Here is a 12,086-nt window from a genome sequence, read left to right as displayed (position 1 = left end):
ACACTTTGACAGATAGAAACAATTTTTTTTTTGTGATACATTTCTATCTTCCTCTATCTTCAGAATTCTTATACTTGGATTCTAGCGTAACATCTCCACAAAGCAAAAGATAATAATTGTGGAGAACTTGGTTCATTGTCACTTTGTGAAGGAACAAGGTGTGGAGCGTGTGTAAATTGTTCGCCTTTGCTGGTGTTGTGATGTAATGGATGTTATGTTGATTTTGGTGTGGAGAATTCTTTTGGTTGATGTAAGTGAAGTTTGTGAAGATCATGTAATGAATGTTGACGAATGTATATTTAGTGGCAATGCAAATAATATTTCAGCATATTTGTATTATGAGCTTTCAAATAGCCATATCTCATGCTGGTCCCACCTTCAGTTTGTGGCAAATTCTAAGTTTTAAGGAACTTCAACCCGAGCTCTAAATGAAAATAAGCTGTTTTAATAAGAATAACAGACTGCTTTTCAACATTAGATGAACCCTGAGAAGGCAATTAAAAAAAATATTTATCTAAATCGCAAAGATTTTCTGCTCTTTACGATGAATAAGTCATTCTTACAAGAAAGCAGAATACTGTGGTGTATAACTGGATTTTTTAAAACAGTAATAAAGTAAAATCATATGATACTAGTGAGCACAGATCGATTGGGATATGGTGTTCCTGATGGCTATAAAAACCCCATCGAAATGCAAAATCATTAGTTAAAACTAAGGTACCATAAACCATATTTAACTTTTTTAGATTTCTTATAACACAGGACAATCACCTACCAAACTGTCTTATCTGATCAGTCTGACTCAAAGGAGAGAGTTTCTTCCACTCACTTAAATAAGATGTGAATTCCACTCTCAGTAGGACAGCACCTTCTAAAAAAGAAAGAAAGAAACAAACAAAAATTACCTAAAATACTCCAGAGACCATCGTTGTTATTAAAACATTATAATTACTATAGTTTTACAGTAGCTTTTTGATATCGCAACCTGGCAGAAGCCCCAGTGCTCAAGATCAAGGATCGCCAAATTATGGTTCTTCATGGCAAATGGATCGCAGCCCTTACAGGTAGAGCTGCCACAAAGAGGAGATGTCAAATGATTTAGAGTGAGTCTGTGCTGGTACATGGGCTGCTGGTTAATTCAGTTTGCCAGTGGTGGGAAGAGGCAAGAAAGCAGGGGAGGGCATCTGCAGTCATTGCCACCAGCTCTTCTAGGTCTCAGCTTCAACCCTGATCCAGCCCCAGCAGTCTCGAGACCTATGAGACTACTCCTAGCGCTTCCTCTCGTCTTGGCTTCCCAACGATAAGGTAGGGGTATGATGGCTCTCAAACATTTGAAGAGGTTGATAGGTATCCAAGTGTCAAGAAGGATGTCTGCACTTGTTGCTGATGTTTCACAGATAAAGCAAGAAGCGTTCCCTGTTATGCAACTTTACACAACCCAAAGTATTATATGTGAGTGGAAAATATGTGAAGGTTTATATAGCCAAATTAGCCTACAATAGCCTTGGCTAGGTAAATTTACTTGTTTCCCAGGGACTGTATTTTCAAATGCTATTTTCTGGAAAGGCACAAATATCGAACACAAATTCCACCTAAAGGAAGAGCTTTTTATTTTCAAAAACAAATGAAGGACAGGTTTCCTGATTATTCCAAGCAATTGCTGTTTTAAAAATTCAATAAAATCAAAATAATTCTGAGATTTTTTTTTTTGAAGAGACAGCAGAAGTCTCCTATGAGTTTAGTTTTTCTTCACTGTGGAAACCAGAACTTTTCTGTTCCCTCAGCTGTGCTAGCTATTGGAAACAGGAACTGATTTCACATTGCATGCAGCAGTTACAATTTTCTGGACAATCCGCCCAGGCACTTTGATGGGTTGTAAAGTCTTCTCAGCAGTATACAGACATAACCAAAGGCTTCAGAAAGAGTCATTCCAGTTTGCATTAAGGGGTCTTACTGGGTTTAAACAAGAATTAAGCCTAATCATGAAATCTAACAATTCTCAGAATCCATCTCATCCAGCATGTAAAATGCTTAGCCTGCATAACACAAGATGAACTGTGCCCAAATCCATGGAGAAAGCGAAAAACAAGCAGATCACACTACCTTAAATGATCAGATGCAAAGTAGTAAGCATGCAGAGTGCTTTCACTCAGCATGCTCCATGGTCTGGGAACTAAGATTTTCTCCTAGGATGATGACAGTGGGTCTGTGAATCAATCCAGCCAAGCGGTGGGGTACAGCTCCCCACCCTCCTGCTGTGTGGATAAGCAACTTCACCACCAAATTATAACACAAAAAGTGGCCACTAGCACCATTTGCTGGGATTCCCTCTTGTTCATAAGCATTCATAAGGGAAGAAAAAGAGACTTCAGAAACTGTATTTCTTCAGAAGGTTGCTCCAAGAACAGCAAACTACCTGCAAGGAAGGAAATACCTGACACAAGAGAGACTGAATCCCTTTTTCATGCAGTTAAAGGCACCCGTGTCTCTCCTTTGACTGCGTACAAAAGGTAGACATTTATGTTCATTTGCTCCCAGTTAAGATGTCCCAAGCTCAGTGTAGGCATTGCCCAAGGCTGATGGGCTGATTGGACTTGCAGTGCCTTGAACAAGATTGCTCTGAATGGAACTTTACTAAAAAGAAATCAAAAGTAGAGAAAATAAATGATTCATAACCTAATTACTCCACGTGGTGTTTGGCAACCACTTGATTAAAAAAGAGAGAATTACGATACCGAAACCTTGGACAAGACCGTGTCCTTGGATGTGTTACAAGTTGGTGCTTTACACTCCTTTGGAAATGAAAAATTCCCAGCAAGGAACTCTGTAAAAGAAGCAGACTGCCCGTAAAAAGAGCATGACCAGCAAAACTGGCTGGGAAAACAAGAATGTCAGATAGCGAACAATCACATAATTACAGAGCTTATTTTCATTTTGCACTGGAGTGAAAGAAACATCTTTCAAAAGTACTGTGAAAAAAAAAAATTAATCCTTTTCTGAGTCACACAGAATGAAAAATTTATTCCCAGAATCTAAAATAGCAAACAGCCTGTGGACTGGAGAATGCTCCTGAGATTCCCGATACCCATGTTTAAATAATTCCTATCTGACTGTGACTTGCTTAACCATACTAAGATCATTTTTAATTAATCCAAATTAAAATGGATGGTTCTCTTGCAAAATATTGATACCGAACACTTGTAATTGGGACAACTACATGACAGAGACCTAGGGCCCATGGCAAATCCCCCATCCACTCTCTGGTGCTATGACTGTCATTTACATGAACAGAAGCAGACAGAGCAAGAAAGACCCAAACAAGCATGCTGCCTCTGCAGCACCTGTTTCTGCTATGGAACAGAAACACTGAAGTGCTTGGAAGGACATGAAGTAGAAGGGATGGCTGCGTGTGAGTGTGACCTTCCACGCAAGAACCCAGCCTTGCAGACTCTTCCTTACCCTTAAGCTGGTTATCTCTGGTTTCAGGAAAATTCCTTCCAAAGCAACAATTTTTTTTTTCATATTAATGTTTTATCAAAATCTACTTGTAAGTTTCTATACAGATCTATAAACATCAATTGGCCAAAATCATTTCTACAAAAAAAAATCATCAAATTGTCTTATAAAGTAGCAGCCTCTGTAATTAGCACAGGGGCAGACCTAAGTTAAATAAAGTAAACGTAACTCAACTGCAATGTACTCCTTTGCTTGCATAAATTAAAGTAGCTCTTTGGCCACTCTAACTTTCACTACAGTTCAGCATGATGTGCAATAATATTCAGCATCAGGGAAGATTTAAAACGATTTTTCTGGCTGCTTTTTCAAGAAAATTGAAAAGTGTATAACTAGAGCAGAGACTGAGTTACCATTTTCAGGTAACTTGGTCTCTGCTCTAGCTATAATGCTTACATAATTTAACATTTTCACATTAATTGTAACTGTACGCTGCATTTCCAAAGACACGTGGGAAGAACATACCTAGAAAAGCAGCACACTCCACAAGAACAGAAGAAATACTGTTTGTAGGGGAGGGTGTCTCTGCTTCTTAGGACTAGCAAATCAAAAGTCCATGAGTTCATTATGTGAAACCGCAATAATTATAGGTTGTCCACAAACATATTTATGAATTTGTTTTGGTCTTTACCTAACTTTTCTAGCCTGTGCTAATGTATCTCTTCAAGCTGGAGTCAAATGTTCTCATAAACAGAAAAATGTCATCAAATTCATTTCTCATTTTCCCAGTTTCACTGGATGCAAAAGCATTGCTAGATATTAAAAAGCATTGGCCCCTAGCTTTTAGTATTCAATTACTGCAGCCTGAAGTATTTTTTTAAGATGTATCCTTATTTATGATGTGTAGACTAATGTATTTCCTGGCAAGCTTAAAAGAAAAAAAAAAAAAAAAAGTGATTCTTGCACTCCTCATAAATATTTTGATCACTTATTTAAGGAGTCAATGAATTATTCCGTTAAAATCTAGTAGGTTAAAAACAAAATAATCTTTTGTATTTTCTGGTGCATATAGAAAAAGAAAGGATCAAAACCTGTTCTAGTTATAAAGCTTTTTTTTTTTTTCTGACATGTTGTGGTTCAGATTTTGTTTAACTTCAGAAATTAATTTCTGGTACAAATTCTTGCCTGTTCAGAAAAAAAAATAATCTGAAAGTATTTATCGTCCAAGAGTTTTTCATTATTGCTATTTAGAAAGTTCTTGTTCAATATTATTTCTTTCCAAGTTGAGTTAGGCAACGTTTCATACAGATCTATAAACTCTTCAGATGTTTCTTATCGAGAGGTTAAGAGGTGTTTTAGAATTTTTTTTTTTGAAAAGGTTTATTTAGTGTCATCAGTTGTATTTAATCCCCCTGAGCTGAAGTACCATAAATCAAGGTTTCTCTCACATGCTGTGTCAGTCTGCAACTGAATGCAGCAGTTCCATGCCTGAAAATAAACATTTATTCTATCCACGCAGTTGTGGATAAACTTCTCATGCTTACATTTTCAACGTGTCAATTGAATTTTCCACCCAGAATCAAACTTATTATGTATTATTTTTTCATAGATTTAAGCCCATAGAAACAGCTTCCTAGTGTGTTTTAATTGATTGGTAACTGAAGATGATTTCTTAGAAATCACATAATAATGGTGGTGAAATATTAGCCATCTCAAGGGCAGAAAGTTAGGAGGGTTTTTTTTATTTCCACAGTCATGGTTATCAGATTTAATACTGTGCCTAATCAAATATGCAAGGATTCAATTACAACAGGGACTGAACAGTAGAGACATTAAATAACTTCTATAAAAGCTTCAAAGGAAGACAAAAAAATAGACACAACTCACCCTTTATAACACTGTGACACATTTTAAAACTAGAAGTTTTGTACTGTTTGCAGAGCCCCAGATTACTGGAGCAAAATGACAGCTTTCTCACACACACACACACAGAGCCCAGCTCAGGCTGTGTTCTGCACTCTGTAGCTCCAGCAGGCATCCAGCCACTCAGCACTGGTTGCACTGTGCTGTGCGACCCCCCGGGTGATGGACCAGAAGTGATCCAGCCTGGGGAACAGCCGTGGTACGGAGCTAAAACCACCACTGCTTTTACAGGAGCTGAAGCCACTGCTGCTTTTAGTGGCAGGAGCTTCCTCACGTCTGGATTTCAAGCACTGACTGACTGAACTGTTCTGGAACTAAGCTGTGACCAGCACACCTCCATGTCAACTGGCTCCAGGTGGATCCACATGCTTTGCTTAGTCTCTCTATTACCACCATTGTGGTAATAAAGAAGGAAAAAAAATATGTGTATGCCCTTGGCTAGATATTGTCCCATACCAATTTGGGCAGTCTTGAGATATGCTGGATTTCTATTCATCTGCCTGTGAACGGGAACATGGCCTTGAGTAGCTTTGTGCTTAGTTTACTTTTTGATATGCATGGATATTTTTTTAACAAACAAACAAAGGTCTTTGCAGAGGAAGTGAAGGGGCTGATCACCACTGAATCAGTGGAAGGCAAAGCCAGTACCATTTCTTCTTCAGAAAGAACTTTGTACCTGACTCTGCAAGAAGACCCTGCAGTTGCTGTATTTTGGTTTTACGGTGATGGACATTTGGCTGCTTTGGTAATTCTTGTTGCTTTCAGAAATACTTTCAGCATTGACACCTGTTAATGTAACTGTAGCATTTGGCAAGCCCAGAAGAAATTCTCTGCTCAGTCCCATTTGAGAAATCCTGGGCATGGGGTAGAGGGCAACAGCACTTCCTCTACAAGGGTTCTCAGCTACGGAGATCCACAGGCACCTATTATTGTATTAAAGTGAAGTTATCGTGATTAACAGGGGGATGGGTTACAGTGTCCGGAGGATGCTAATGCTCAGCTCTACAGACCTGTTTTTATCAGATCCTGACCCATCAGTGCCCTTGTCCTCCAGCACCCATGAGGGACTAGCAGGATGAGGGTGACCAGTTGTCATACAGGGTGCAGATATCACAGCATTAAGTGCTGGCTGGCAAGCAGGCACCAGGAAACCTTTCCTCTAGGTACAGGTGACTCCATTTCTTCAGTCAAAATTATTCACTTTTTTTTTTAAAAAAAAGAGAGAGGGAAAACTAAAATATTAGTCTTCTCTGTAAGGTGCGCTGGTAACAGCTGTGAGCTTTGAATGTATATGAAATAACAGCTTTTGTCTCTCAGGATGATTTCACCAGCGTTGAATTGCCTTTGACCATTAACTAGAAATTCACTTAACCTGAGATTAATCTTGAAAGACAGGAAATGAAAGGTAATGCTGAGCAGGCCTTCTGAGACATGTTTTAATCCCAGCCTTTGACACAGGCATGGTTCTATATAGCAAAATAACAAATGAGCTATCCTCATCTCCCTGTAAAGTCCCACATTTGTAGTGTTTACCTCAAGAAATCTAGGAAGGAGAAACACTTATCCATGCCCATCACTGACTTTTTCTACTTCACCTTGGAATAAAACTAGAGTGCCTCATTTCCACTCCATTTCAAAATGGGGTCAGTAATGCACGTGAGTTCCTCAGCGACATAGCATTTTGCATCAGGAAGACATGGAAGAACTCAGATTATGCGGTGGCTGGAGATCTTTTACACGAGGGAAGGGAAAATTATGACTGCTGTGTATAAACCTGCAAAATGCCTATGGTCAGGCAACATCAGAAAATCTCTCTCCTTCTCCAGTGGTTGTAATCATACAAAAGGGATAAACGATATGGCACTGCCCGAGGAAACCTGAGCCCTCATTTCTTCCAGCATTTCTAAAACAGCCTAAAGAAACAAGGTAGAGCAAAGAATTGCCAGGCATTTGGGTAAGCAGAGCACACAGCCTTCTTGGTGTTTTGAGACTTAATGTAGACATTTAATTTGAGACAGCTGTTACATGCTTTCCTGAAGGTGGTCAGGTTAAGTTTTATCACATATTTATATTTATATTCTTTCATCATGAAATGAAATACTTTTGTGAGAGTTACAATACACCTTTAACACTTGGGGAGCTTTGAACTCTTTTTAAAAAAAAGCTGTAAATAAAGAAAGATACTTAACGCCTTATCGATTTAGTTGCGGTACCTTGTACCATGACATTTGCTGAGCAGTAAGAAAAGTAAGTCGTACTTCAACTTTGATTTCTTTCAGTCAAGCAGAGGCTCACAGAAATGGCACACCCACGTAATTTCAGTGGGACCTTCGGGACACCTTACCTCTCACTGCACGCTGCAGAAGTTTGCCTTGGCAACCATGGAAGGAAGAGGAACCAGCGGTGCCGCAGTCACTCAGCTGTTTTGGAAGGAATTTGTCCCCACTGGAACACACACAATCCTTGTTGTGAATTCGCTGTGAAGAGACATGACTGGGGGAGAGCTGGACGTGGCAGTCCCCAGACCGCCCTTGCCTTTGCCGATCCTCCATCCCTTCCTTTCCTCCAGCAGCAAAAGCCAGAGCTGGGCAGAGCGGAGGAGCCCTGGGGGTACCCGGGTTCCCCCGAGTCTCGTTGCCCTGAGGCCTCTGGAGCTGCCCCATGGATGTGGGCCGAGCCATGGGGCCATGTCAGGGAGCAGCCACAAAGGCACCCTCAGCATGGGTAGGCTGTTGTCACCCCCAAGGCCAGCCCTGAAGCAGGTCTGCCACCTTTACCCCAGGAAAGGCTTTGCCCTAACACAGCACAAGGCCAGGTGGCCGCAGTAGGCTGCACTGATGTCCCTCTGCCCAAGTCACCACCACGCCTGGCCTGGTCGCACAAGCTTCACTCTGGCCTTGTTTCCCCAGGAGCTCAGAAGGAAACAGACCAAGAGCTGGGGCTCCAGTGCACCCCCTCGGGTCTCCCCAGCTTCACCAGATTGGGGTGCTCTGCGGATCTGTCTGACCTGTGGATCTGAGCTCTCACTCAGCTTTTTCACGGGTACAGCCCTGTACTGAGAGGGTTACTTCAGTAATCCGAGGTCGGTGAAAGGAGGAAGGCTCACCCCCCATGTCAGCCTCCTTCAAACCCACACAGGCAGATGGGTGCCGCTGGCCTGAACCGGACAGCTGGACCCAGGGGCTGCAAACACCCCTGCAAGGGGCAGCCCAGAGAGGGGGGTGCAAGAGGGTCCCCCCACCCTTCCCTCCTGGATTTAACGCTTGAGGGGTGCTCACAACCACCTCATCCTGCTCCTTCCCCTACAGCCAAAACCTGTACAGGGCTGAGGGTGCTGCACACCCGAGGCAAGAGCAGGATCCCGAGGCAGGCCCCATGGGGAGGGCGCCCCGGGGACCCCCGATGAGATCACCCTCCGCTGTCCTCGGGCCCCCAAACCCTCCATGCTGACGCTCGTCCTGGGGGGCATCCATTTTCCGTGCCCCTCTCGCTCCCCACCCCCAGGGGAGCGCAAACCCAGCCACCCCCTCCTGCCTCTGGCGGGCAGGCTCCGCTTTCAGGGCTCGGCTTGGCAGAGTCCACTGAGCAGCTAATAACATAACAACCCGGCTTTGATCAATCCGAACTAATTACCCCTCTTAATTAAAGCCTTTAGCGGTTGTTTCAGTGTTTTGGCAGGGCGGCGGGAGGGAACAGCACTCGGGGACCTGGCCCCCGCACTGTGCTCTCCGCAGCCAGGCGCGCTCGGGTGCAAGGATTTATTGCCACCAGGTCAAGAAATTCTATTTTTTTTTTCATTTTCATTTTTTTTTCTCACGTGCAAGAGTCAAACCGAAATTTCAAATCCGTACACAGCGAACCCGCTCTGTCCATATAGATACGATATTCAGGGGGGAGAGGGAGAGGAGGAAACGAAGAAGGGGGGGATAACCGGCAGGCAGCGGAGACGGGGCAGGAGTAACACACTGGAAATATATATACATCGAAATAATTAAAGTGGTGCAGCATTCCCGGCTCGGTTAATACAGATCCCAAATAAATACCGCAGAAATTGGCTTGGCGCTTTTCTTTTTCTCTTTTTAAACCATCTCTCCACCTGAGATGCAACAACGACAACAACAACAAAAAAAAAAGAGTCTTTAAAAAAAAAAAAAAAAAGAGGAACCAACCAGTCCCGTAAAACAGTGGCGATATAGAGCAATAATACACAAAAACCGCTTAACAGGTGCATGCAAAGGGGCGGGCGCGGGGCCCTTAGGGCTGCAGCAGCGGCCCGGGAGGGGGCGGCGGGTCGGGGCCCCCCAGCTCGGCGGGGGGCCGGGGCAGTCCCAGGGCGCTGTCGTGCAGCTTTCGGACGTGCTTCTTGAGGTCAAAGTTCCTGCAGAAGCCTTTGCCGCAGGTGGGACACGTGAAGGGTTTCTTGTCGTTGTGGGTGTGCATGTGGAAGGTGAGGTTGTACACCTGGTGGAAAGCCTTGTTGCAGATATTGCACTTGAACTGCTTCTCGCCGCTGTGGGTCAGCTTGTGGTTTTTGTAATTGCCTGCGGAGCGAGACAAGAAGGGCAAAAGGGAGCCGGTGCTGAGAACTGGACTCTGCGAAGAGGAGGAAAAAAAAAAAGGACAAAAAAAAAAAAAAGGACAACAACAACAACAAAAAAAAAGCAGCCCTATCCCATCCCCAGCGCCCGGCTTCAGCAGAAAATGCTGGCGAGCCTCTGAGAGAACAGCCGCCCCGTTCCCCTCCTCCCCGCTCCTTTTACAGACACGGAGGGAATTAGCGAATAAACCAAAATGGCATCAAGGGCGAAATAAAGAAATAATCACAAATAACAACCCAAAAAAAACCGGCTTTAGCCCTCCCGATAGCTCGGCGAGGAGCCCCGAGGGCTGCCGCTGCCGGGCAGGGTAGGGAGCGGAGCTGCCCGGGGATGCCCCGCTCTGCTGCCCCCCGCTCCCCCGAAACTATCCTCTTCCCTGCTCCGAGGCCACGAGGAAAAGGCTAGCGATGCGCCCCGATCAACCCACGTCTCTGCTAAGGGGAATTAAAAGCCAAATGCTCTTCCCACCCTCTCCCCGCCGAAAACTGTCCCGCCGCTTGCTCCCGGCCGGCCGGGAGGGAGCAAAGGGCGAGGGGGCCGGCGGCCGGTACCTTTCTGGTGAAATCCTTTGCCACAAAATTCACAGACAAAAGGTTTGTAGCCGGCGTGTATCCGCGTGTGGGTGTTCAGGGTCGAGCTGCGGTTGAAGGCTTTGCCGCACTGGTTACACTTGTGGGGTTTTTCCTAAGGGGGGGGGAGAGAAACGCGAGGCACGGCGGTTTTTTGGGGGTCGAGGTGCTGGGGGTCGGGGTGCTGGGTTGGGGTCGGGGCGCTGGGGGTCGGGGTGCTGGGCTGAGTGCTGGGGGTTCGCCTTGGGGGCTCACGGCTCTCAGCCCCACGTCGCCGAAAGCAAACGAAATCACCCCAAAAGCGGAGGCTAAGACACCCCGGCCGGGCTCTGCGGTTGCGGAAGGGTCGGGCGCCGCCGAGCTCCCCCCAAAAAGTGACGGAGCCCGATTCGGGGTGCGGGGGGGGGGGGGATGTTCACCTGGGTGTGGATGATCTTGTGCCGGCACAGCGTGCTCGCCTGCCTGAAGCCCTTCCCGCAAACTTTGCAAACAAAGGGTCTGGCTCCCGTGTGCACCGGCATGTGGCGAGTTAAGTTATAATGTGCGTTAAATACCTTGAAAGTCAAAGCAGACAAAAACAAAACAAAACAAAATAAATAAAATTGCGGTTAGAGCCCGAGCTGAAAGCCATCGTTTGCAAACCTAACCGAGCCAGCAAAAGGACCGAAAGGAGGAGCCGGGGAGGGGGGGACAGGGTCGCTACTTGCCTTTCCACAAACTTCGCAGGTGAAAACTTTGGGCTTGCTGCTCGGGGAGCCGCGGCTAAAGTCCGAGGTCTTGTAGGCGATTTTCTCCGAGAGGATCTGAGCGCTCTCCTTCATGTAATGCTGCAGCTGAGCCTGCGACAGGTCCTTGAAGGCTGCCCCCGCCGGGAACTTGTCGGCGGCCGGCAGCACCAGCTTGTTCCGCTCCGCCAGGTACGCCTTGGGCTGCGGGTGCAAGGGAGAGCTGAGGAAATAAGAAGCCACCGGGTGGATGTTGACACCGGAGGACGGGTGACAAGGGCTGTCGCCTCGGTTGAAATAGCACAGGGCTCCCATGGCGTGGAAGGAGGAGTGATTGACCACTCGGGGTCTTACCAGTTTGTACTGCTGCAAGGGCAGGGCGTCGCGGGGGAAATCTCCTTTCAAGCTCAGGGCACAGTTCAAGAGATCGCCGCAGCTAAAGGAGGGCGAGGAAGAGGAGTCTAAGTGAGCCTTCCTGGGGTCCGCTCCGGCCACGGCCGCCTTGGGCAGGGGGTCGTACGCCACCGGGACAAAGGGGATCATGCAGGGGATGGAGGAGTTGAGGTGCAGCGGGTGCTTGGGGTCGCCTTTGGCCGCGGAGCCGTGGAGGAGCTGCGGGACGGGGATGGAGCGGGGCTCGGGCGTCCGCGCCATGATGCGCTCAATGGAGAAGGCGAGGGGCTTGGGCGTGCTGATCATGGTGCTCCTCGCAGACAGGCTTTCTCTGGCCGGAGGAGTCGCTAGGATTTTGGTCGCCGTGTGGTGGCCACTATTGTCCATGGCTGGATTGCAATTGTTCGCCCGCTTTGAGCCGCTTT

At 45.9% G+C, this 12,086-nt stretch overlaps 1 protein-coding gene across 1 annotated transcript; it reads right to left on the bottom strand.

The window, feature by feature from the left end:
• Positions 1–8,784: 8,784 nt before the first annotated feature.
• Positions 8,785–12,048, bottom strand: FEZF1 (FEZ family zinc finger 1). The gene is made up of 6 exons (XM_050708166.1): positions 11,623–12,048; positions 11,251–11,472; positions 10,963–11,097; positions 10,526–10,658; positions 9,650–9,917; positions 8,785–8,965 (listed from the first exon to the last, which is right to left on the bottom strand). Exons 1-6 carry the CDS (start codon positions 12,046–12,048, stop codon positions 8,785–8,787), a joined length of 1,365 nt encoding a protein of 454 aa, XP_050564123.1.
• Positions 12,049–12,086: the final 38 nt, after the last annotated feature.

The sequence above is a fragment of the Cygnus atratus genome, chromosome 1, assembly GCF_013377495.2.
Source record: "Cygnus atratus isolate AKBS03 ecotype Queensland, Australia chromosome 1, CAtr_DNAZoo_HiC_assembly, whole genome shotgun sequence".
Taxonomy (NCBI): domain Eukaryota; kingdom Metazoa; phylum Chordata; class Aves; order Anseriformes; family Anatidae; genus Cygnus; species Cygnus atratus.
Note: the sequence above shows the minus strand (reverse complement) of the source record. Positions and strands in the feature narration are given on the sequence as shown.